General features: G+C 41.3%; 1 protein-coding gene across 2 annotated transcripts in view; it reads right to left on the reverse strand.

The window, feature by feature from the left end:
* Window positions 1-26,695, reverse strand: part of GBF1 (golgi brefeldin A resistant guanine nucleotide exchange factor 1) — a 97,640-nt gene extending 70,945 nt beyond the window's left edge. For both annotated transcript variants that reach the window (XM_042817766.1, XM_042817765.1), the window contains exons 1-3: window positions 26,608-26,695; window positions 21,770-21,875; window positions 20,867-20,933 (exon numbers count right to left, since the gene is read on the reverse strand). In XM_042817766.1, the coding sequence (XP_042673700.1) occupies window positions 20,867-20,933; window positions 21,770-21,875; window positions 26,608-26,615 (181 nt within the window). In that variant the 5' untranslated portion in view covers window positions 26,616-26,695. The remainder of the gene's footprint in view (window positions 1-20,866; window positions 20,934-21,769; window positions 21,876-26,607) is intronic.
* Between the last annotated feature and the right edge of the window lie 701 nt (window positions 26,696-27,396).

Consider the following 27,396-nt stretch of genomic DNA (forward strand, 5'->3'; position numbering starts at 1 on the left):
TTCTTATTTTTTCCTTTATCTGAATGCTGAGGACATGACTTGACATTATACCTAATCCAGTTCACCAGCAGGCTGCCACTGAAGGAGCAGTGCAATTCTGCAATGCATGTTTCTGCCACTTCTTTGCATCACATACAGCAATCCCATAATAACAATACAAAATCATGCGCTAAGCTGACCTGATGACGAATGAGGACAGGGACAAAACAACTCTACCGTGTTCATTTCTGACAAGGATGCACGAAGAAGCATTCTGGAGTAGAAATACAAACAAACAAGAACTAGTAGGGAGAGCGAGGTCAATTCATCTAACTACCCTGGTGCTGGACATACCCAAGGTCCCAAAGAGCAACCTGAAACTTCTCCATGGAAGTTGGCTGTATAAGAGAAGAGATGGCTACCTCCAGTGTTGTAGCAGTGCTCACCTCAAGTTTCTGGCCACTTATAAAGGACAACTTCTTTATTAGAACCTACTTTTGCCATTTGTGCCTGGGCTACGTAGATTGTCTAGTCCCAAGTTAAAAAAAAAAAAACAAAACAAAACAAAACTCATCTTCCATTAAAACCCACTCAGCTTGGGATAAAACCCCTGCATCTCCATTTTCAGTGTAAAGAAGCTTATTGATATATTCCAAGAGATCCATTTTGTATTTGAGATCTTACATGTTCACACAGGACATGCTGATTTTCTTGTCACACAAGAAACTAGATAAACCCTAAGGTCTTGTTTAAAATCTGTCCTTAAGTAAGGAACCAGAGCTAGTATTTGCTCAGATAAGGGTGAAATGCTGTAATTATTTGGTGTTGAAGGAGAAGAATAAAGACCCTGTTTCACTACACTGTTTCAACAGGGATCAGGATTACATCCACAATGAGCTATATGACCACCAAAAACCCACACAGCAGAACAACCGACAAACAACTGCTTGCAAACCCCAGTGGTCAAAGTTAACGCAGCGACACAATGGCTGCAGCTCAAAAGCCAGTTTTGTACCTCACACAATACTTCTGTCAACACTCTTGAGCCCCCAGCCTGATGAATGACATCTGTTTGGGACCCTCCATGCATCCAACATATTGCTGAAAGCTGCTAAAGCAGGACAACAGTTGCACCCTCCTTCAAACTAGGTATAAGCCAAACCTGTCACTCTCTGTTTAAAGCACCATTAACTGGCCAGATTTACAGCTTCCAACTAGCTGCTCATTGTAAAGACTTCTGGAAACTTGCAGACTCTTGCTCCTTCTAGTCTGGGCTGCACAGATAACAACACTGCATCCCAAAAGACCACCTCTCTGCTTGCAGCCACAACTTGTTTCCCAGCCCATGCAGGCACCAGAATCACACATTTGTCTGTCCCTGCTTCTGGTAACACGAGCAGCAGCAGGAACTATCTAACCATCTGATTTATGTACAGAAATAAAGTTTTCACACATTAGAAAACCTAAACTGAAAAAAAAAAACAACCCAAAAAAACCCCAACCCTCAACAACATTGAAACACACACAAAAAAACCCCACAAACACACAACTTTAAAAATGGGACCTTCAGAGTTATGTGGGTGGCTTCAAAGAAAATTCACAACTATTCTTTCTCCATCTGGTCATCCACCAATCTGCGAATTCTGGAACATCATCCTTTAAGTGGCAATTTACACAGTGACTGCACTATACATTCTTCTTTACAGACATGTATTATTAACAATAGAAGAGCCGTATCAAATTAATCGAAATTTCAAAAAGGAAGAGAAAATCACAGGATGTCCTTCAAGTGCCTTTCATAGATAAGTCATTGCTGAACAGGTAAGAAAAGTGACTGGGATGAAGCTGGAGCTGTCAGCTCAGGCAGCTGCCATTGGCCTCCCCTCCTACTCAAAAACCAAGGAAACAGCTCCTGCGCACATCCAAGGGTGATGGCTGCTGGTGTCATTCCAAGCATTTTCCAAGAAAGACAACGAACAAAAGTTACTTGAAAGAGATAAATGTATGTATCTCATAAAAATAAATCACATCCTACTTTGTAACAAATTAACAAATTAATCCTTTACGTTTCCAGACAGCTCATCAACCATTTCTCTCAGCTTATTTCAAGTCACATCTGGCCTTTATTATCAGCACAATCAGGACTCCGCAGGCCAGGTTATCCATACAAAAGGCAATTACCTCTCATTTTGTTTCAATTTTATTCATGCCTTTTCAGTTAGCTGTTACCTCAGTGCTTGCTGAATGCCCTTCCCCATCAGTTTTCTGAGGCTCCACAAGTTTAGGTGGAACATACTTAAATTCATCATTGGAAAGAAAAGAAGAAAAAAAAAGCCTGAGATACTGAAGTCTCTTAGTGCAATCACCAAGAAGGACTAGCTTCATGCAGTTTGCTTCCTTTCCCTCTCATTCTGACTGATTAACTGCGACCTTATGTTTAAATTTGCTACTCGGGTCAAACCCTTTTGAAGGCCTGGCTCCTCTATAAAGCTCCAAGGTTAATCTTCAGCAGATTCCATTACAGTCCATTCAGCTATTCTAGCAATGCTGTTTGAACACGCTCTTCCTCCACAGTGCAGGTCTTTTTCCAAGGTGGTGTTAGCTGTCTTGTTATTTTGAGAAAGCAGACTATGTCCTTTTCTTCAGCCCCCATACCCACCCCTCCTCATCCTGGACAATACGGAGCCCAACGCAGACTTTACTCACCCCAAGAATGAGGAGTATGAACAAAGCAGGATGGCTACTAAACACAGTGACAAGCAAGCTTCCTTTTGCTGCTGTCAAGCTTGATTCATCTTTGCCCACCATGTTTTTTCAATTTAATAGCAAAAAGCTGCTTGCACAGAAGTGATAAATATCACATTAATGCAAGTGGTTGCCACAGTAGTTTTTCACTAGCTTTTAAGAGGACCTTACTTCGCTAGCAGACAGCATACTGAAGCTGACTTCAACGTTGGACCATCACCTTTCAGCTTAAGAATACTATATTCAAGAATTTAATTGTATTCTGGCCTTAAGGCCAGCAAGACTCAAGACCTTTCAACAGCAGCGAGCAAGCAGAGCCTCAGACATCAGACCCTAGGGCTCCTAACAACTGCCTGCTCCTCTCACACTGAGGCTAGGAGCTCTGCAGAGAGCAAGGAGCTTAGCCTCTACCTCCTCAGCTAATGTACATCTGCACTGTACTGCCAGACGCAATAGAAGGGAACTGTACAATCCAGGTCCTGACTGTACTGCACTATCTGTGCTGAATAGAGAGGCAGAATCTAGCATGGCAGAAGTTCACAGAACTGCTTTGTACATAGAACTCTACTCAAAATACACCACATAAGGAGAATGACTTCTAGCCATCTAGCAATCTGTATCAGAAATGTATCTAAATGCAGTGACAGCGGCTAGGGAACAGACTTCTTATTCACAACTAGCACAAGCGAGCTGACAGACATTACCAGTGTAGGCAAGCTTGAGCAGCAAAAAGACTATCTCTGGAGAAACTGCTGTGATGAAAGGAGCACTCCATTCCAGCCTGGCCCAGCCCCTGCAGCTGTCAGCTCCAACTTTCTCCAAAATTATCAGCTCCTATAGCAGATTTAAAAGAAACATAGCCACTCCAAAGGCACTCCAGCATGAAGCACAGCAGATTATAAGGAGGCACAACATTACTCCTATGTAGACATACGCTATTGTTATAGATAGTTACACAACAAAAACTTTACCCTGCCAGCACAGTGCTTTGCTCAACAGAATGGTTTACACTATTATATAAAGACCACAGTGTGACTGGCCAGGTCTCATCTCTCAACTGCCTCAGTCAACAGAAGGTACTCTGAGCAAAGAAAAAAACTTTCTTCTCCTAAACATTTTCCCTTCATCTAAACTGAAAGGGCAGGGACTTCGCAGCTAGCTCAGTACTGAACGATGCCTGGGACTAACTCTTGGTTGTCAGGGGAGCAAATCACTGCCAGTCCTCCCTGAAGAGAGGGGCTACCTATCTCAGGCACGTGTCTATTCCCCTCCCAAAGATAGCAGCACATCACATTGCTTTTTCAAAGCTGAGCTGCATATAACCATACAAAAAAAAAAAAAAAAAAAAAAAAATCTACATTAGCTTCTCAAGGATTTAACAGTGGGGATTCCACCACTTCAATGGCAGGATCAAAACAGGAGGAGCTCAAAATGACGTATTTTGCTGTCTCACCGTAAAGGACTAGTGCCACGTGGGCAGCTGCAGTATGCCCAGACATGACAGCTCTTCAGCCTGAGCCCCACAGCAAGGGAGCAGCCAAGGCTCAAGGCAGCTCTGCAGTTGCACCATTGCAGGCAGCCTGGTCAGTGACGCAGAAAGATGCAACATGCATCCAATGTGCAGCACTGGGCAGGGTTGCCCCCCCAGTATAGCCAAGGGTTAATATCCAGATGGCAGGTTTAGTCTTTTCAAGAGATGCATCGCTGAACTGAATGTAGTTCAAAAGGTTTGTACTGAGCTTTATGTGCCTCTGAATCCTGGGGTGACTCTTGCTCACTAAACGCCGATATTTGTATGAATAAAAATGAAGGGATTTAACAAATCTTGTTCCTGCACACAGTTGTCAAAAAATCTGACCTTTAGAACAGGAAAAAGAGAGGGGATTAAAAGGTTTAAAGAAGAGGCAGTGGCTGCCTCATGTATAACAAACCTTTGAAAAATTATGAAGCAGTGAAAAATCCCCTACAGGTCCCAACAAAATGTGCCCAATTTGCATTCCTGCAAGACTTCCATACGCACCACTCTGCCCCTGTGTGTACACAGGCAAATAAATCCCTAGGAATAATACAACTGGGACCTGAATCTGATCTCTGATATATTATTGCTCCAAAGCTCCATTCCAACTTTCATAAACGGCTTTTTTTTTTTTTTTTTTTTTTTTTTCCAGATAACTAAATCAAAAGCAGCCCTGATAAGCTTTCAAAGCAGGGAATGTGAGGAATGGTTTAATGAATGTTACAACTCAACCTATCACAGACTGCAGAGCATTACAGAAGAGAACAGAGAAGAAGGAGAAAAAAAGCACACATGACACTTCCTGTCTGGAAGTCTCATAAATTCAAATCCAGAAGCACCTGCCTTTCTAAGCCCCTTTATATTAAGCCCAACAAAAAAATCAGTGCTGACTGTGCAAAGGGACATAAAGAATGGGAAGTGAGAAGAACTGTGTCTGACAAACACAGGGGTTTCCAACTGAAGAGTCACATTAGTTGTAAAATTTGACACAGAAGGATTATGGTCTTAATGGGCTTACATGGGTACAGATAACAAAAATACATTACAGAAAGTAATGATAAGAACATGAAAACAAGCTGACAAAAATTTAGAAAAGCGTACTCTTTTTTCAGAGCAGCTTGTGTGGCATTCAGCCCTAGGTACTGCTTCTACACCATGAGAAATTCAGACAGATTTGCAGTATAGGACCTTGGCTACACATGCACAAATTATGCTTCAGAAGTCACTGACCTTATCACAAGTTTTGTCTTACTTTCACTGCCTTTTCTATGGCTAAACAAAAGTAATTATTTTCTCAAAAGCAATAAGGCAGCTGCAGCATAAATATTTTACACCACTCTTGCAGCTAATAAAGTTATATGCAATCTAAGTTTGCAAGCACAAAGATTAAGCTAAGCTAATATCTCAGGTGATTTTTATAAAGTGGAATTTCAGCTCAGAAAACAGCAGACACTAAGGTACCTCACAAAGGCAATGATCATCTCCATACCACCTTTTTGGGGTTCAGGAGGAAGAAAAAGGTTAAGAAGAAAGTATGTTCCCAATAAGATTCTTTTTATGTATGTATACGTCCCTCTTTGTTCCATTCATCACCTTCTTGTCTGAATTCTTGTAAAATCTAAAGATTCAGCATGAAACTGCTGTATTTTCCATCAAATTAAACAACTGACATATGATCATTTACTGCCAGAAAATAAGGCGCAAGTACTATATAAGCTTTCAGTATCATCTAGACAGTTGCAACAGACTGTTGTAGAATGTAGAAGTTATACTTACAGAGATTAAATGCTTCCTATTTACATGACAACACCCATCAACACAGCTAGATTAGAGTTACAAGCAATTCTATAGTCACACCGAATAAATCATCGTGTGGACATATTCAGAGCAAAGCAATTTTTATTGTGGAATAAATCCATGCAGGAAAAAAAGTTCCTCTAGAAGAATTTTAACTGTTCCAGTCACTTTCCTCACTGCAGCAGCTCCACAGCCTCCTGTCTCTCCAGAACTGTAGACTGAGCACTCTTCCGTTTTTCACTTGTTACTGAATATGTGTCTCTCTTTTCTTCCAATTTTATCTACCACAAATTAACTACTGTTGTTCTTCCATCCACAATTTCTGACTCACACCTCGTTCACTACACATCGCAGAGCGTTCCATGCAAGAGATAGGTAAGAACTAAAAGTAAGCAAAAGGACACTTGTACCTTTTCCCCTGCTTCAAAGACATTCAGTCAGCTGCTGACTAACAAGGCAAACAAAATGGACTACTTTCCACAGACTTCAAATGCTTTGGTTTTCTCTTCACACCTCTTTATGTACAGAAACATCCCTCATGCTCATTTTCAAATTGACATTCTTCTTGTACACCTCCCAGCACTTCTCCCCATTTCATTGTATGATAATTTATAATTTCAAAGCTCATAGCAATTCATCCCCTTTTGCTTTGGTCCTTTTAGATTTCATTCAAACCTCAGCAGCTGCAAATCTTTTTTTAATATCACCATGTGATTTATTTAATGTGGTGTGGACAATCACAGCTTTTTGCCTTAGTCCACGGCAGAACTCTGTCATTTTAAAAGAAAATATAAATGTCAGGGTAAGGAACAACGTTCTTTTATTAAATGCTAATGGACACGTGAGCAAAGATAATCTTTTGCATATATATGTTTGACTTGGTTTTTTGTTGTGCTAAATACATGATTAGAAAGTAGTTAATCATAGTACATACTACTGACAGTTGATGCACAGAAAAGCAAACAACTATTTCCCAGTACCAGATGAGCAGATGACATGGGTATCATTTGACACAATATTTCACCTGCAATCGCATGAAGTTCAAGCCTCTCAGCTTCATTCCAGAGTGAGCCAGGCAAAAAACACACGAGCAAACACTATATTGAAAAGGCTTGGAAGGTCAGCACCTGGTCAGTCTGAAGAGGAACAGAGACATCACAGGGGCAGACCAAATCTCAAGTGTTCAACACTGGAACACGTAGGGTAAGGAGCAAGGATAAGGAGCAGGTCATTAGGACAATAGTAAGGTAAGCATTAAGGTGGCTTTGGTTTTGTTTTGTGGGGTTTTTTTGTTTGTTTTTTAAGCACTGCTCAGATCCACCATTCCTCCACCTGAGGTTTACAGGAGAAATAACAAAATAAAGCTGATGGCTCGCAAGTATTTTTGGAGAACAGCATACATGGACAGAACTGTTACTTGTTCAGCTACACGGGTTTTATTCAGAACTCTGAAGCATAGAATGGCGTATTTTACCCTACTGCTTTGAAGTACAGATAGTTTTTGGACAGCCTCTAGACCAAGTCAGCTGCACCCTCCAGCAAATCGATCATTTCAATGATTCCAACATCGTATCAGCTCTTCTAAGGATAAAACTGAAGCTTATTGGAGTTTGGAATTTTGTCAAAAAAGGTTTTTAAACAGACTTATCCGCGCTGTGAAAACTTCAGCATTGATGTAACACTCTTTCTAAGCCCAGTTATTTACCCCCAGTGTCCTTGGACACAAATTCCCTGCCTCCACATTCATGTGGTATGTGGTGCACCTGTTGGCTGCTGACCCCACCCAGCCCCAGCCACATCTCAGGGCCGCAGAGCAGAGCTGCAGGGCAGCAGCCCACAGGCAGCGACACTGTGCAGACCTGGCAGGGGTTCCAGCTTTCCTAGGTTCTTCAGCAGGCAGACAGCAAAAACAGAACACACTACAAAAAATACGCTTCAAACGGTAGAGATGGAGTTTGTGTTTGTGGGTGCTTTTCGTTGTGTTTTTTTTTTTTTTTTTTTTTTAAATACTGTTGTTTCTCTCAGGCTGTTTTTTTGTTTGGTTGGTTGGTTGTTTTTCGGTTTTTTTTGTTTGTTTGTTTGTTTTTGTCAGCATTGCAATTTGCCTTGAGAGCTGCATCATTATCACACTAGTTTGAGAAGCTTTATCCCTTTGCCAATCAGCTTTTACTGTAGAAAACCTTGTAATTGGCATTTTCTACTCCTATCCATCTTCTAAATAGCAACTGCCCACAAAAGAAAAGAATTTCAGAATGGGCTTACAGCCTTTTTTTCCTCCCCCCCCGGAACCATGTGGGATAAAAACAGTCACGTTTCTAAGCAAGTCGGGATTTTTCTGTATTAACATGTACCACAATTTGTGAAGCTTTTCTTCCATATTTGATGTCCATGCAGGGAGTTCTCCTCTGCCCTACTTTCAATAAGAGTTTACAGCAGAACAAACTTGTGTGCCACCATTACTTAAACACCACTGCATCAGTTCTCTATAACTGCTATTGATAATTTCATGTCTGGAAATATTCCCACCCAATGGACACACAACAACAGAGCACAGCTAATATCTCAGACCCTGCTCATACGTTAGCCACACTGAAAGAAAAAGATAAGTCTCAGAAATATAGGAAATAGTTATTCAGACGAAAGGCAGACAACGCTTCCTTTCCCAGAACAATCTGTCTCCTGCCCTGACAACCCGTTCCTGCTATATTTACTCAAGCAAATTTTGCTGGTGATATATTTCCAGATGCACTTGAGCCACATGTCGCTGTCAGTCAGCCCAAGCACAGAGGAATCCAGGCAGAGCACAGCTCCTAGAAATCACTACATGTTAATCCACGCTTCCTCTGTTGCTTGCCTTTTGAGTTAAAGGAGAAAAAAATGTGTAAAGCATTATTCTCAGTTTATTTTGGAAGCAGTTGCGAGGACAAGAGGTGCTTCATTTGATACAGCTATTTACTTCAACTGCTTTCTTTATGGCTGATAGAGACACCTGAATAGTAGAAAAAAATCTGAAGCATGCAGTTAAAAATAACTGGTTGTTTCAACCAATTAATACTGGTTGTCCAGAAAGCATTGTAAGGCTGTCCGAAAAAAGGCCGGACACTAAACAAGGAGCTTACAGCTCTAATCTGCTATGGGAGAATCAGCTCCTCATGCAGGGAGAAAAAAAATGGTGCTGTCTTTGTTGGAGGAAAGCAACACAGATCAAGCGAGGAAAATCAGTTCTAGTTCAGACAGCTCAATTTAAAAATGCTGATAAGTTAAAGCAAGGTGAGTTGTGAAGAAATAAAAAGAGATTCTAATTAAAAGCTAGCTTTGTTTTTTCTGAGCTAAGCCCCTTTGCTATTTTAAACATTACATTCTTCCTATATTCTACCACATACTTCTGAGCTCTAATCGCACAGCTAAGTTCGTATGTTTCCAGTTTCACAGAACACTTCTTACAGCAATTCAGCATGAGCCAAGGTAATTAAGTTCCCTGAAATTCTTTTGAACAAAGGCACTATCAAAGTCTTCTTCGCATCTGTGCTTTTAAAAGATGCCCCTCACAGCTTCTGCCCCCTTCAATATGGCCTTAATTCCAAAGCACATTTTCTGAGATTACAGCAAGGGAAAACAATCAAACAAAAACAACCCACCAAGTCACCTCTAAGGACTAGAAGGAGAACTCAGTTATCACGTTGATGTCAGCCAGTGGGGACATGGTATTTCTCAGCTCTAGGCACTACAATTCTTCCTGAGAACATGGGAGCTAAATCAGTGATGCAGGAGGAAAGGTGAACTGAGGAGCTGAAAGGGTTTAGAACAGTAAATATCTTTCCTTTGGTTCCCTCCTCCCCTTTTCTGGAAAGCACAGACAGGCAGTTTCAACCTTTTCGGGGTTTATTTAACTGGCTTAACAGAGGGTCCTAACAGGTCACAAATAAGCTTTTTAAATAAAAAGCACAAGTTGAAATACACAGTGGATATATCAAAACTTGTGGCAAGGCCGATTTTATTACCTAAAGTAGAATTAAAAATCATTGCAGCTTTTCTTTAACAGCAGATTCATACAGGATCTCTTCAGCTAACCAGATACACATAAAGGTTCCTCAGAAAGATAGCAGTTTTGACACATTCATCTAAAACAAACACATGGAAAAACACCTCAGTTTGTATCTAACACTCCTATTGCTTAAAGATAAGTACATCCTTCAGAACAGTCTAAATTATTTGCTAGAGCATTAAACTATGACAAATTTTAAATGTTTTTTTCTTTTTTTTCTAGAGACATTATTTCTGCTTCCTTAAATTCTATACATTACTGTACTGTGGCTCCCTTTGCTTTCCAAATCTGCAACGCTTGAATAACTTTCAAACATCTGACTGGCACCTCATACAAGAGGAGCAGAGACCAGCATGACAAGAAAGAAAATGAGGTGGTATTGAAAGATGTTAAGAAATACTGGCTGGTGCCGAGAAGGATCAAGTGAAATGTGGGCAAAATATGAACTGCATTACATTTTAGAGTTTATTAGCAGCCTCATACAGCTGCTCAAATTCAGGCATCTAATACAGGGATGTGAACAGCTGGTACCATCACCTGCTGCTCCTGCAGAGTGAAAGCCAGTGTGTGACCTTCCTCTGCAGCACATGGGTCTGCTGCACGTGAACAAGCACCAGCATGGACTGCGAAACCCAATAGCATTAAGAACCACCACCCAAAATGAAACTACAATTTAAAGGCAGCTGATAGAAAATGAACTTCGCTTTGAGATTCTGAATGGATTGACAGGAACAGTGAAAGGGAATAAACAGCTTGCAAAATGTAGGTTGATGCTGCCTCTAACACAAACAAAATTACCGAACAAGCATGAAAGCAAGCATTCCAGGATGCTATGATGGACTCCCTCCATCACGTCATTCTACATTTCTCGAGCAATTTCTTTTTCTTTAAAGACAATGCTCTTTTTTTCAATTATTAAACTACTCTGTTAGAGCTGCTTTGCTGCTTTCTAAAACGTCCAGATCTTTTTATTTCTTCCTCTCCTGTTTCCAACACTTTGAGAAAGTAAAATTAATTAAATACTTTCCCAAAGAAAACATTACCTTCTTTTTGTACTGAATAGATATTTCTTCTTTTACGCTCTCAACGAGGCAGAAGCCTTCATGATGCAAGCATTCGCACTCCTGCATCAAGCAGAGAAGTTCTCCTATTGTTCAGAACTGAATGCTAACAGTGCTGACTGAGGTAAGTAGCATAAGTTTCTTCCATTCACATTGATGAAATCAATTGGAACATATTCAACTGTGGAAAAACAGCCCCCGGCTTAATATTATTTCACCTGCACTGCTGTATCTCTTCACCAAACCAAAAGCTAATTTCCCCACAATATCACACCACTCTTGTTCCAACTGAAAAAGCCTTTTCCTGTTGACCACAACAGCCCAGTAAATATTTGGGCAAACATACTTCCTACACCTTTGTGTTCATCACAAAGGTGAATATTCCCAGCTCATGCGCCCACCTGCACGTATCAGTGTCAGACGGAGGCGTGACGCATCTAAGAGAGGAAAACCACAGATGTAAAAAGTATAGTGCTTGTTAGATCTTAAGGCTGACTAAATACATTCACATTTCAGTCTGTAAAAATCCGAATGTTTCAACAGTCTCATATATACAAAAATCCAAACAAAGTATTTCTAAGCAATGGGGAAACCTCAGACTAAAGTGAAAGCCAGTTCATGATGTCTCCTCCCAAGCTTCTGTGACAGCCATCTTAGTTATTACAGAGCCATTACAGGCCACTATAAACTAACCTTGCTTTGAAGAACATCCAAGTTCCTAAGTGCAGTTAGCAAAGATGCTTACATAAGCAATCATATTCTACCACTGCCAAACTCTATCCTCAGAGCTCACAGTCTCTTTCTCTTTCAGTACACCATGATCAAGATGACAACCACATCTTGATTTACATCATCAATGCCTCTTATATTTACAGTTTGCCACATAATTACTTAAGCAGTTAATAAAGAGATAAATGGAAGTTAATACAACAGCCACTTGGCAGATTTCTTCAAGAAAAATGATAATTTACTGAAAAGCAACAGGAGTTTAACAACAAACTTCCCCCGAATTAAGTTAAATCCAATTAAAAGTTAGCACCATTGCTCTGATGTCTCTCATCTCATTTAAATAACAATACCACAACACACACATCAAGAACTACTTACAGTCATGCAAGAAATCAAGCTCCTGCACTAAGAAAAGAAGGCATGCACATTCAGAAGAAGCCTGCTCTGTTTATAACTTACTGCTAGCCGTACTGAAACAGTGCGGTAGTAGGCCAAGGACAGGACTGGAAATTAGAACTTCTGCAGTGCTTATAATAGGATACAGACAGATGATCACATCAAAGTACCACCAACACTGAACAATTTATCCTATTCTGCTAACTGGCGTTAATCGAGCGCATCCCTTGAGCATTACAGTTGTGTAATTATGAGTACAGTACAAAACATACTAGCATAAGCTATCATGGAAGTAGTTTATCTAAATGAAACTTACTAAAATACAGATTTTAACAGGATAGCTAAAGCCAACATCACTATCAACTTCAGTTCCACTGTGCTTATGTCCAAATGCTCATCTAATATGCTCTCCTTTTGCAATTCTGCACAATTCCGATTGTTGTTGGTTTTTTTTTTTAATCAGTGTTGTACTGTTCATCAGCTTTCATAGAGCTATACATCTCTCCCTTTCCACAACATGTTGCATACAGAAGTAGTTAGAAACGAAGAACTTCATGCAACAAGCTCAGGCACATTCTTTTCAGGAAGTTCAACTGATGCAGTCTGTCCATCCATGCCCTTAAGCTAACCAAGAAATGCACACATCTAATTAGGAGTTTAAAGAAAGAGCAGGTTGCTCTAACACTTAGAATGGCATTTCCAAGTCACATGAGCATTTATATTCTAATAATCTATATTCCCCCAGAAAGCATGTGCTGGCAACACCAACAGCTGACTGAGTGGTTGGCAACCCAGCCCAAAGCTGGAGCTAGATGGTCTCTGAGGTCCTTTCCAACTCAAGACACTCTATGATTCTATGAACACTGGAATGAATACATTTCAAATTCATCCATGACATGCAATCTCTTCACCTCAGAATCCATCACGTAACGATACCTAAGACCCTACCTTTAAGCTACTACTTCACAGACAACATATGACAAACTTCCTGTTCTTTGCAACATTTAGAGGTGCTGTAAGGCAAGTCATCTATGTTATCTAAAAGATTCCAGGAGTTACTGAAGGACTGGATGCAGCTGGAGATGTTAATAGTTATTTCTACAACTTAGAATTAGGAGGTCTAAATGAGAAAACACTTTTTCGTGAATGTAAAAACTCTTCTGTGAGAATCTACTGCACAACACTCAGAGAGCAGACAAACAAGGTATGTTTACCTTAGAAAGAAAATCAGCAAGTTTACCAACAAACAGGTAAGCCTCAAACTGCACTGCTTTACTATTAACATCCCCTAATCCATTAATTTAGTACTTTATGACCGATTTTATCCTTTTATACTTTGTTTTCACACTTACCTCTGAATCCCTCCAATTCAGGCCCTTTTGCTGTCTTTTGTCTTACACAACAGTTACTGAGAAAAGCACCGTATCACATATCCCTGCACTATCCCCAAGAACAGAACACTTTGCCTGATGTCTTATTCTTTCAAATCTCAAACCTCTTCAAATTCCCATCTTGCTATATGCCTTACTAGAGGTCAGCCAACAATGGTTTGTTTGAAGGAGAAATTGAGGTAGTCTCTAAGAAAAATCTTTGAGAGCTTAAAACCTTTGTATACTTAATGACTTCTCTCTGCTTCCACCTTCTAAAGCCACAAACTTTCTGAGGCGAGGAATGTTTTAGTATGTACACTGCGTGTGTATGATCAAGACTTGGAAGTCCAACCACAGATTACCTAACTACATAAATATGCACCCACACTTTCTGATGCAAGTTTTGGTTCTCTGAAGCTAATAACCTGCAAGCCACTCTTAACAGGTCAGATGATGGCAGTTTAGGGAAGAAAGGGGAAAGAAAACAGAAGGAAAGCTTCCAGATCAGGAGAAGAGCTATATATTTAATAAAGTCCTACTAGAATTCAACAATTTCACATATATTTCTGCTTCCAGAGGGCTTTTACTACCCTGCAAGTAGCGTTACTGTCTCTTAATTGGCCACAACCACTTTTAACTGGTCTCAAGTGACCACAAAGCCAGTACAATCCACAAAAACAGCACATCAAAAACACCCAGAACAAAATGTCCATGAATGACTTAAGAGGAACCTTAACTTCAACTGAGCATCTGGCATTGCCTTTCTACCAAATCAAACTGCAATTTATTGCCCACTAATGTATGTACATTAGGCCATTTCCTTTATGGCTCCACTTCACACAGAAGCAGTAACTGAAGGAAATAATGGAGTGCCCAACAAGTGGGAAAATAATTGCTCAACAAGCGTGGAACAAGAGAGAGTCAGTTGCACACCGTGCACATGTGGCAGCTCTTCAGAGGTAACAGAAGGCTGGTGTTACAGAACAAGCACACTGCGGGAACTCTGCCAAGCAACAGCCAGGAGCGCTTGTCCATCTCAATCCTGGGGTCCTTAAGGATTAGGGGTCAGGAAACAATTCCTTCCAACAGCACCACCTCCTGCCTGTACCTGCCATTCATTAGCCGGGCACAGACAGTAGACAAGGTCCAGCCTCTCATATTAAATCACACACAAAGAACTGTACTAAAAGGAGGCTAAACTGGTATTGCAAGATGGTGGTACAGGACAGAAGAAGGGACAGCCCAGATGTCCTGGCTTGAAGAGAAATGCAGAAATACCTTATCTGAACACCATCATACCATTTTAGTTGTGGGTATGTCCCATTCCCCCTGTCCCCCCCAAAGATATTCCCAGAGTCGCTCCATTTGTTTGGATTACTCCAAAGCACAAAATAAAAGGCTACAAAGTTCTCAAACTAAGGCTGCCACACAAACTATCAAGCCCTTTCTGCCCTATTCAGTCTTAATTATCTACTCTGCTAAAAGCTTCCCCTTCCCAGGAGTCCCACCTCACTCACAAACTGATGATAAAGGCTTCAGTGAACAACTCAATGACACAAAAAGTACGGCTCCAAACACACTCTGCACAAATGCTGCCCCACAAAAACAACAGAAAAACTTTGGAAAAGGCTACTATGCTTACTCTAGTGCATGTATTAGTTATTTTTCATCAAGCATATTGCTCTTCTTTCTTCCTTTATACCAAAAATAAACTAAATCTTAAGTGAAAAGACAATGTTGGTGTTAGTTCTGGGTTTGAGAAGTTTCCATCTCACACGTCTTCTAGTGCAGCTCCCATTCCTAGGGCACATGAGCATCGCTCTTGGAAAACCATCTTAGAAGGTAAAGAACAGAATTAGCAATCACTCAGAAAGAGACTGGCTTATGACTACACTAGTAACTAGGAAAATCTATGCCAAAAATATCAATAGAAATATCTGTGGGAAAGTCAAAGACCTTAGCCCTTTGATGCATCTGATGCTGCAAAGAGACTAGAAGCAAGATGCACCTCTCTCAGAGAGGGTACCTGGAACTACCTGCAGCTTCAAAGCAAAAATACTACATTGGTTTAAATTCTCTCTGCACTTGGAAGGATGCCTGCTTTCACAAAGATTAGGAACTTGCTTTTAGAATGACAATTTTTAATGCAAACAATTATTATATAATTATAACTGCAAACTATTAGTAAGCAATTGTTTACTGTAAATACAGTACACAAGAATCAAGTAGTCTGGATTCAGCCCGCAAACAAAGCATCAGATTAAGAGTGTCACTATCATCTTCCTATTTTTTATAGAAAGAAGATGAGAGAAAATATCCAAAGAACTACATTACCACTTCTGTACACCATGTTAGATTATGTGACATGATTAAAATTGCACTACCATCCATTAATAAGTACAACTGAATTGAAATTATGCAAAAAACCTTACTTCATCAATTTTTTTTTTTTAAACCATTCTTGCACACTTCCATTGGACTCAATGATCCCTGTGAGCCTCTTCCAAATCAGGATATTGTGATTCTTAATAAAATTGTGAACAATGCGACAAAAGCAAACCGTTAGCCAGAGTTGCTTGGTCTTCCAAAGTACAAAGTTAACATGTAGAAATAGCTGATACTAAACTAATGAAGATAATTTTTCTTTTTAAAAAGTAGTCATAGGAACAGAAATAATCTAGGAGTGTGGATAGTCTTCTAGATCTTTTCTTATGAAGATGTCATTAAAGCTTTTTTTTTTTTTTTTTTTTAATTTTTGCTCCAGATAACATTGCAATCCTTCAATGCAAACAAGTGGAGAAGTTTCCCAGGTACAGTCAATCAGTATTTGCTATATGCTAGTATGTCCAGTCACTTTTTGCAAAAATATGGTAGTGCCCTTAACTGCCAACTGCAAAGCTACAAGCATTACAGCCCTATGATGATATCATTTATTTCCTATTCTTCTTTAAAAAACATTAATTTTTCCAAATTTCTTCACTTAAATAGATTGCAATACACGTCTCACAGTCTATTTAACTGCACTGAGAATACTACTTCGTAAGATGAGATCTTAAAGTTCAGACATTAATCCCAAATCAGGATAAAATTTCTGTATTTTTTCCATCTGAATGTCAGATTTTCTCTAAAAACCATTTCCGGTGATCAGACAGAGAAAATGAGCTTGCAATCAAATCTACATTCCAGAAAACTGATGGCAACAGTAACAAGTATATTAAATCAGTACACTGGGCAAAGGTTCTCCTATGGTTACAGTCATTTGACCTTTAGCCAGCTCTTAATGCCCCAGCCAGCCCTCTAAAGATGGAGATTTGCAGCAGCTTCTTGTCTGAAATAAGCCATGAAAAGATTCTTCTGAACCCACTATACAAGCATTCATTTAAAATGTCATGAATGTGCATGAAATCAGAGTGCTTCTAACAGCTTACTTCACAGCTTCTGTTTAAATGCACTAACTCTGAACCACCAGAGGATAAAAGGACTCAAACCTTCCAGCCTGGCACTCATGGCCCTAAAATATACACAAGTACCTCTTCACAGGTGTGTTTACCTAGTTTAAACCTTATTTAAATAGACTCTTGATGCACACACTTTCCACAAACACCTGCTTCTCCCACTGCTGACTTGTACAAGGCTGTTGCATTCAGTCATCTGCTGTTCCAAAGCCATCCTACACACCAGCAAGCAGTAATTCAGTCATGATAACCCTGCTTACTGACTCATCCTCCCAATCAGGGCAAACCGCTACAGATGTACCTGCTTTCACCTGTGCATCATATTGGAATGGTCTGAAGATTTCAACAGCCACAGCAAGATTTAAGCAAACTCAATCCTTAACAGATCATTAAAAAAAGAGGCTTATGATGAATTTGTACTTCTAGGCATCATTGGTTACAAAACCTCTCTCTGCTGAGCTCACATTCTAACACTGAAACACTCAGGAAAGAGAAGATGCTTTATTACCACTGGATGTCAAGAAGCAGCTTCCTTTTGTTGACCTGAAACCATAACAAAACTGACAGCACAAAAAGACTTCAAGATCCAGACATATCTTCTAGATTACTAAATATACTTTAAAAAAGTAGTGAAATTAAAGTTGCGGTGGCAAAAACCCTAGATCCAAACTTGTATCAATTCTATGGCCTACATTACATTTAAAATAATTTTTAAACCTAGTTTTATTCGAATTTTGCAAGCATGAACAAAGCTTGACACTCATTGCTTGCACACAGTCAGAACTGAGGACACTGATCCATAGTTTAAGTAAGCTCTGGAAATATAAGATACCATTACAGACAGGGCTATGCAGTGCTCACCCTAGTACAACCATGCAACTATTAAATTTATTTTGAAGTCATGCATACAACATTCAAGATGAGAGTACATCTGTTTTTCTGTTTTCCATGCAGCTGCTATAAGTAATAATTGAGATATACATACAGCATGTACATATAAAAATAATATTAAAAAAATGGGAGCGGATCAGAACAGACATGTTCATTTTCTTTTACAAATCTACACCAAGTTGCAACAGAAATTAACTTTCTCTGTAAGAATTTTAAAAAGCAGCATTATTCCCCATAAATCCAAGGCCTTGCACTAGGTACACTGAATGGCAGAAGTGAAGTTATTCTTACCATAACCATGGGATTGTTTGTGCTGATCAAGAGCACCTCTAGATGTTTCCTTCAAGTGCCCATTTAGATATTACAGTGGGATGGGATACCACTAGGTGGTTGCAGGCAAGGACTAAGCGGTTTTAGTTGATCAAATAAAACATTTGTAATTTAGTTATTCTTGTGGAGCAACACTTTGAAATGGGAATCTTTTTTTTATTGCAGGAGGTATACAGTGCATCCATATACCCTCGAGCGGGGTATTTCAGCACCACAGTCATGACAGAGTTAATACCCACCAGCTCAGAGGAGAACAAAAGGTACTCCACTGCAACATGCCTAACATTTACATTGCCTCTCTTTGCTCATTAAACAGGTTTTGGTTAAATAATGAACAAACTGTATTACAGACTCCGATGAGAATTCCAAAATTATAAATCAACTGGTAAAGCCCAGAGGAGAATGAAGGGAGTGGGAGGGAAGGAAGGATAATATTGACTAATATAAAGGGCGCAGCTTGACAGTGGATATTCCTGCCACACCTGATCAAACATGCTCCATGGGGGAGGGGAAGGGGGGGGCGAGAGCAAAGAGGGGAGATGGGACAAGGCAGCCTGAAATTTGCATCCGGAACAGATTAAAATGGGTTCTTGAGGGATTGAGAAAATACATAATATATATTACTATAAATGCAAAATTGTACTAAAAGCTAACTCAAATGTCAAAGATTACAGCTTGAATAAATTTAAATATAAAAGCAATGCGTTTTCATGAGCTAATGAAAGAGACATGAAAGGAAGGTCTAGGAAAAAAAAAAAGAAAAGAAAAAACTAAGTTTGGACTTTTCACTGCCTGAAAGATGAGGTAGGAGGCTCTATATCAAAGTATTGCTTGAAAAACAGCACATGTGTAAAAGTGAAGAAAAAAAAGCACACCAATGATGTCAAGCCACTGGTCTGAAAATAGCAGTCAGTGAAGCTGAAATTACCTGTTTAAGAGAATCCCACGTAATCAAACCACCATGCTACAATCATTATCATATATAAGCAACTACTAGCTCAGTGTAAACCTCACTTATGAGATGACTGAACTCAGAGTCTCTAAGTCTCTCAGTACATTAAACTTCGCTTTCTCTAACACAAGCAGATATTTGGCTTGCATTCTCTCCCATCAAGTCAACAACATATTGCAGCCAGGTTCTACAGTTAAACAGCCAATCCTTGATATTTATTCATATTGCATTTAATCAAGCAACCTCATCTTCTTAACGCAAAGTCGTATTTGTGGGGCAAAGAATTTCAAGAGTTTCATCTTCAAGAGAATTTCATCTCATAGAAGGAAGAGATTAGTGCCAGGAAAACATCCTCCCAAGACAACTTCAGAGACTGCATGCATACCCTACAGAATATGACTGAGCCTACAAAGACACATAAATCCAGTATGTCATTTAGCCTGTGGAAAGGTGGAGCAGCCAGAACAACAAAGATACTATCCAGAAATACACACTGTGCAAGAGCTGTCTATGATGTCACGACCTGAGTCTTGCCTATTGCCTGAAGCATTTCTGTTGGCTAAAGAGGAGGAAAAAAAAAATAAAAAAGAAGCTACACTTGTAGGCAGCCACAGAAGAGGAAGGAATAAAGACTTAAATGCTGGCGCGGGTCCCCAGCACTCCTGTTCTAGTAAATATTCTTCTTAAGGGATTCCAGGCTTAGCACTGACATAGGAACTGGCACACTCTACAATCAGAAATGAAAAAAGCCCACTCAAACTTAGGCTGAATGTAGTTCTAAACACCCATTCTGATAATGGGATCAGAAATAAAGCTTACTTTCAAATACTGCAAATAAGAAACTCTGGAAAGAACCAGCAGCACAGCATTAGCTCACCTCCCAGCTCAAAATATACACAAGGTTAAACAAATGCTCCTGAAACTATTAACAGAGGAAATCTAGGTGGAAATGGAAAAATGAACTGGAAGTGAAAACCCGGTCAGAACCAACATCGCAGCCACATACTCCACTACTGCAATCAGTACAGAGTCCCAGGACTTTTTGGTGCAACTGGTCACAAAGTAAGCCATCCACTTTGAGATTCAAGAGATCCAAGTGGAAAGTGCTCTCTATTCTTCACTTGCTACTGGTAATGAATGATGAAACCCAACAAATCAAAGATTGCAAAGAAAAAACAGATAACTGGAGGCACCTTGCCAAACAGATTTTCTTGTTGCTCAAAGATTGGAAAGCATAAACAAAACACAGGATTATGCATAGTAATATGCCAGATTTCCTATTATTATTATATTTCCTATTATAATATTATTATATTACTATAAACTTCAGTATGAAGAAAAAAACATGCACTTAGACACACAAATATACACATAAACACAAACAATACACACAAACACATTTATATGCATATGTCCAGATAGTAGTTAGTGGTACTATTTCTCTAGAAAAACATATAGGTATTTGCCCTTTTCTCATTATTTGATATATCTGGATAGTAAATAAGACAAAATAGTACACCTGCACACAGACTGAAAGAAAAAATTTATTTGCATGTACCAAAGCAAGTATACATACCTGCTGATTTCTGCATAAGCTTACCTGTTATATTATTCAGCACTTCTTTTAAGACACTAAAGCTATGCAGCAAGGGATCCCTTTCTTCATCCTATAGGTTATACATACAAAGAAAGACATTAATGAAGCAAACATACTTCTGAAGATGCATCTTAATAACGGGTATGTAAAGACCTCACCTTCATACTCAGGGGAGTATTATGGGTTGAGCTTATCACTGTCAGACTATTTACTCCATCAAGATGGGGGAAGTATTTTTGTTTTCCTTCTAGCACTACCTTATGTTATACAGCTCAAATGTCAAAGAATAGGCTCAAAACAGTGAAATCCACTGTGGGTTTATTGTCCTTTGAAGTATTTCTGATTAGTCCTCCACTGTTCAATAAATTTCAGAGCAGATCCATCTCATACCATATTTAAATGGCTCATCTGGATTTGCTATAATGTTAATCTATGCAGATAGTAATGGGAACAGAAATACAATGACATTTGGTGCCATTAAAATAACCTGAAAAAAGAATGAATAAACCTGAAGAAAGTATGAATAACTGCATCCTTTAGCTTTATTTTATCTTTATGTTATTAAAGTAAGTTTCTCCGAGCCATGTACGTCTGCAGCCACACCTGCTACTGGGTGGCAGTGAGCACTAGTGAAGAAATGCGTTAGAAGGAACAGTGGCCCTGCCCTCTGACTAACTGAAATCACTTTGCTGGATGACAGCCATCTGCTAATCAGTTGGCATTCTGAAGTGCACCACAGATGCAGTACAACATGGGCACACGTCTTCACTGCGGAAGCCAAAAACTAGCCATGAAACTATAAGCAACCATTAAAAAAAAAAAAGAAAATAAACAAAAAAAGAATTCTCTAAACCAAGCAGTTTCTGCCACAGCACAAATGGGTAGCAACAACCCAAGGCAACTTACCAGGTGTGTGTGAGTGCTCCATCGGGCATTACGCTTGATGGCTCCCACCACCGCATTGATTTCACCTTGTACAATGTAAATGTTTTTATCCACCATCTTGACAATCCTGAAAATAAAGATAATTCAAATCAATCTCCAGTTCTCTGAATCATTCCCCTCCTCAGACAAAACATCGAGATGGATCTAGCCAAGCAGGAGGCCTCCAGAGATGCAGAACACTTCTACAACTTGGTTTTCTAAATGAAGACATGCACAGTTTTTGTCAATGAGACGACAAAAGAAGAGCACTTTTCCACAGAACGCATTTTCAAGAACATCAGAGCAGATCATTAGTTAGAACAGCAGCATAACTTCACCAAGGCCCACCCCTCATTTTTCCCTGGTACACTTGGGTGCAGAGGAAGGCAGTGTAAGGGTACTGAGATGCACTTCCACGACAGTGCAACACCACACTCACTCCTGCACTTATGCAAAGTCCTGCAGACCTACACAGAACACAACACTAACCTTGTACTGCTACATAAGCATCAGTGGCATAAATAAGGCAGCTAGAGGGAAACTCTTCAGGACTTTGACAAAATAACATCATGTATAAAATGCACTGATTTTCACACCTGCTTCATTAGAAAGGTTTCAAGAAAGAGAACAAGGACAAAAAGCAAGGGTAAAACCCTATGAGGAAATGAGAAAAAAACTGGATAGGACATGGGGAGAAAAAGTGAGAAAGCGGAAGGCAGACATTCACACTCGTACAGACTGAGGACTTACAGAACAAGTCTTACATCTGGTGTATGTGGAAAGAAACCCAGAAAAGCAAAAGCATACAAGCAAAAGAGAAACGCTTTTAAGGACCTGAGAAAAAGAAAGTGCAGTTTACACCAGGGTTGTTCTCTCTATTCTAAAGCCCAGACAAAGAGAAGCATAAACAATTAAAAATGAAGAGGAATGAACAGACATGACTGTTTACAAAGAATAAACAGGACTGATAAAGAGACCAGAGTCAGATGAGACCGTGTCTAAAGTACAAGAATATAAGAAGTATTTAGTGGAACTGTATCTAATCATGAGACTTCTTCAGAAGATAAGAAAATGAGGAATCCAGTTTGAAATTCCAATAGGATGTCCGTAGGAAAGCAGCTGAAACATTAATCACAACACTTCAAATTAGACAGGTGCACTTCCAGATCCGACAAGCACACTTAAAGGACTCCACTGGGGTGGGGGAAACAAAGGACAACAAAGATTGTTGCCCACATAGAAAAAGCAAAGCAGGAAAGGACAGAATTTCTGTAATTACTCCAAGCTTCAGGAGCACCACAGCAACAATTTCAGAGCACGTGTACTGGATATGAATTCCCATTAATTAACGTGTTTGAGTTATCAACAACTCTTCAAACATACAAATTTTCTCAGAGCGAAACAGAATAATTTGCTAGAGGACTCTGTAAACAAGAAAGAAAAATACTGTAAAAAAGATGCCTTATCAAAGGAGAGCATCAGATTTGTTGTTTCCATTATTTTACCTTTCCAACAGGATGAATAATCCTACAGCAACACCACGTCTGTCTTTATTTCAATATTTAAAATAACAGCACTCCTAAGTGTAAGCACTCCTACACTGTAAGTTAGGGGCAAAGACAAAAATACTATATAGCACAGGAGCTGCCCTAACAGTCCGGATCAGCGCTACCAGATTATTCAGAAAAGCAAGTGTGTGTGCCACAGTTTGCCTGTGCCCAGAAAAACAGTGGTTTATAACCTCCTTCCACACCTGCATCTAACACAACCACAGATATTTTCCTGTGAGCTCTTCAATGCTTGAGATGTTCCCATCCTTGACAGCTGCCTTCCTTCATGCATCTTTTATGCAATATTTTTTTTCTACTTCAGCTTATCATCTCCCATCAAAATGGGAGATTTTGTCTCCCCTGGTGAATTCCTCACTCGACGACATCTTTTTCGATACAACTATATAGAATATTTCAGAGATCAATATTCTAGTCCATGAAAGTACTTTTGAGGAAACATAAACTACACACAAATCTGCCAGAAGCCAAGTTGTGTCTTCACCGTTAAAGATAACACTGAGCACATAAAGCCTGAAGTGCCAACTCAGGCATTCAGCAGTGACTTCTAGAAGCAAAGGCTCCCCTCACCTGATTTGGAAAAGCATGTAAAGATATACCAAACACTTATCATATGCCTTGCACACACACAGATGCTCAGCAGTTCTGCACATTTAAATCAATGCCAAAGCTTAAATGCTATGCTGCATTCTAGGGAATTTGCCTGTAGTACCCTTATTTCTCTTCTTCTACCTTTAATCCCAAAGGATAAAGAACAACAAGCTGGCTAAACTCAGTCCTCCCTAAATGTACGAAGTTCATAACGCTCAGCTTTCCACAAACCTGGTGCTACCTCCAGTCAGCAAAACAGGAAGAGGACAGACAAGTTTCCAGCACACACCTTTTCCTTTACACTTACAGTGAAATGAAACATGCTAATCCTTTCAAACAAGGGTATACAACATACTCAAACAAGCCATGTTGCTTGATATGGCCTTCCTAACATACTACAATCCTGCAATACTTTCTTTTTCCTCCAAAGCTATTCTTCCATTGCTAACTATTTGAGAAGACTTGATCAGAATGCACTCTTATTTTTTTTTTCCCCTCACCACAGATTCCGTTAAATGTAACTTGATTCAAAACCTGCACACACAAATGCACACTTACTGGTCCAACACAACTGAAACCACCAGTCACGGTGGAAAACCCAAATTCACACTTGAAGCTGTGGTTATCAAAAAATACAGCACACTGCACCACAAACACTGGGTAAAGGTGGGAGAAACTTCTGCTTCGTATTTAAGCTCTCCATTAACCAAACAACATACAAACACGTTCCAAAGCAAACCACAGGCAACTGTCCTCATCCATGGCAAGGATCTTTGCAGCTGCATGCTGGAGAATGAACAAGAAAACAGTTGCAGAGGAAAAAAAAAAAAAAGTCAGAACACTATTTTCAGAGAGATGCATTTTGTAAGCTCAAACTTCTGAACACATCAACCACTCAGCACAGGCTTAGAAGTTTAATTCAAGGAATGGAAATTGTTTCTGTAGACTCTGCTCTTCCTGAAGCATATCCTTTTTAAACTGTCTGACATCTTTCAGGATTCAAGCAATAACCGCTCACAGAGCCTAGAATAGATGTTCTATACTAAAAGAAGTTTTAAGATTGAAATTAATGCTTGAATTGAATTAACACAAAAACCTATTTCTCTCTCCCAATGGATTCATACGTCTGCTGAAACCTACAGACCCATCCTGTGATTTTGCTCCCACTCAGTACTTCACCAGGCAGCTCAAAACCAACACAGCTGACCAGCCCACTCAGAGAAACAAGGAAGCTGTCATCACTCACAGTCCCCCTCTAAGATGGTTATGAACTCAAAGACTGGAACAAGGCAGACATCTAGAAATTTCATTGAACGCCAAAGTCTAACCTTCACATGTGTGTCACTTCAGCAACCCTCTATGGACAGTGATGGCCAATATTCTGAGACTCCTGAAATGGGATCAGGTGTTAAACTTCCACATAAAAACAGCGACAAGATTCACATCTGCTGATGTTATCTCATATGTGCACTACATGCTCCATTGCTCAGCCCCGAAACATACTGCCCCAGTTTTTTCTATTGCCAGAAGAAGTCACAGGTACACTTCTAAGAAACTCTTCTTCCCCTGCAGAGAAATGTCTGCAACTCTCCTGAAAATCAAGCAAGTCAGCATTAAAAATGACACAGTCTGGCAGATCTCCATCACATCACTTCTCCCTGTCACAAACTTTAGCCTTCAACTATGCTAACTGACTCAAATCTAGTGAAATCACTACAGTATGTAGCAGTAACGAGAAGTGACAGTACTATGCATACAGAAAGGTAGTACTTAGTAACAAGCTTCTGCTGAGCAAAATCTGCACTGTTTATCATAATGCAGAAGTACAGCCTCCGACCTAGCCTCTGCATCGTGCCCTGACACAACATTCTGCTACCACAACAGGATACACAGCACTTCCCAAACAACAAATCACAAGTGCTTCTCACCCAGCTGCAAGCTTGCTCAGTTACCAGGAGCCAGGTGACAGTAAAGCCTTTTCCTCCCTTCAAAGTGCCCGTCCAGTTACATGAATCTCTCACCAGGAAGTTAAACCCGATGTGTTTTTGTTTGTTTGTTTTTCACAACAGCTGCTGTGCAACGAACATCACAGGCTGAGAAAGTCGGAGAGCTGGAGGTATTCCTGCAAAGGCAGGTCTGGGCAGTTAGACGCGCGGTCTGAAACACGGCCAGCAACGGCAGGGCAGCGGCGACAACTGACAAAGGCGGCGCCGGCTTCTGCAGGCCTGCGTCTTTAGCTGCGAGCGCCAGGAGGAGAAACCTCCCGCCCGGCTGCCAAACCTGGGGAGCCGACCTGGAAGCGCGAAGCAGAGGCTCTCCCTTGGGCCGCTTCCTGCGCCCGAAGCGACGAAGCGCGGTGCCGGTGAGCTCGGGCCTCGCACCCCACGCCGTTGCAGCCCTCCCTCCCGCACGGCCGCCGCGAGGTGCGGCCGCGGCTCCGCCGCGTGACCGAGAGCAGGGAGCGGGGCTGCGCTGCAGCGGGGCGCCCGAGTCTGGGCCGCGGGTCCCCCTGGGCCGCTCCCGCAGACGCGGGCGGCGAGGCCTGCTCGCCCGTCTCGGCGGTTCCCGGCTCCGCCAGCGCCCCCCGCCGCGGCCTCCCTCCCGGCCCGGCCCTCGCGTCGCAAACGCTATCGCGACAGGCGCTCGCCGCCCGGCACTGACCCCCGCATCCAAAATGGCGGCGCCTGCTCCCCGCGGCGGCGGCCGCTTCACACATCGGTCGGGCGAGCGGGGGCTCGGCCCGGCCCTGCCACCGTCCGCCCGCCCCTTCCTCCCGGCGGCGACGGGCGAGGCGACCGCGCACGGGGTCCTCGCGGCCGTAGGGAAACGGAACCGGCTCGGCTCCGCTCGCACTGACGTGGAAACGGGCGCACCCCAACCCGCTGCCTGGTTACTGCGCCGACGGACAGCCGGCGGAGCCAACCCCCGCGCGGCGTAGCGGCCGGATGGTTGGGCTGCCCAATAGAATCACGGGTTGATGCTGGCGGAGGCGGGATATCCAGTGACAAGCCAAAGAGAACCAATGGTGGCAGAGAAGGTAAAACTAGCAGGGCCGCTGGCCAATCGCGAGGGAGCCGTGCCGCTGAGGGGCGTGTCCAAACCTATTAGGAGCAGCAAGGGCGGTTGACGGGAAGCCGGGAGGCGGGGCTGCCCGCGCAGGGCATTGTGGGCCGGGCCTCCCTCCGCGTCGTGCCCGGGGTAGTGCGGGCCTCCGCCTCCCGCCTTGCCTCGCTGCGCCCTCCGCTCCCTGTGGTCCCCTGCAGGTAGCTTACAGTTTTAAAGCGTTGGCAGGTCAGCGTGGAGGCTGGTGTATCAGATATTGGACTGGTCAGGGCACCCACCAGCCTACCCCCAAACCTTAACGCTGTACGTGTAGGAAAGCAGTGGAAGAGAGGAGAAGGGCCAAGCCGTGTTCATTGGCTGTCACAGCTACAGCTTCATCTGCTGCGC

This window comes from Centrocercus urophasianus, unplaced genomic scaffold, assembly GCF_019232065.1.
Source record: "Centrocercus urophasianus isolate 14NV4802_14NV808 unplaced genomic scaffold, USGS_Curo_1.0 seq_17, whole genome shotgun sequence".
Classification (NCBI taxonomy): Eukaryota; Metazoa; Chordata; class Aves; order Galliformes; family Phasianidae; genus Centrocercus; species Centrocercus urophasianus.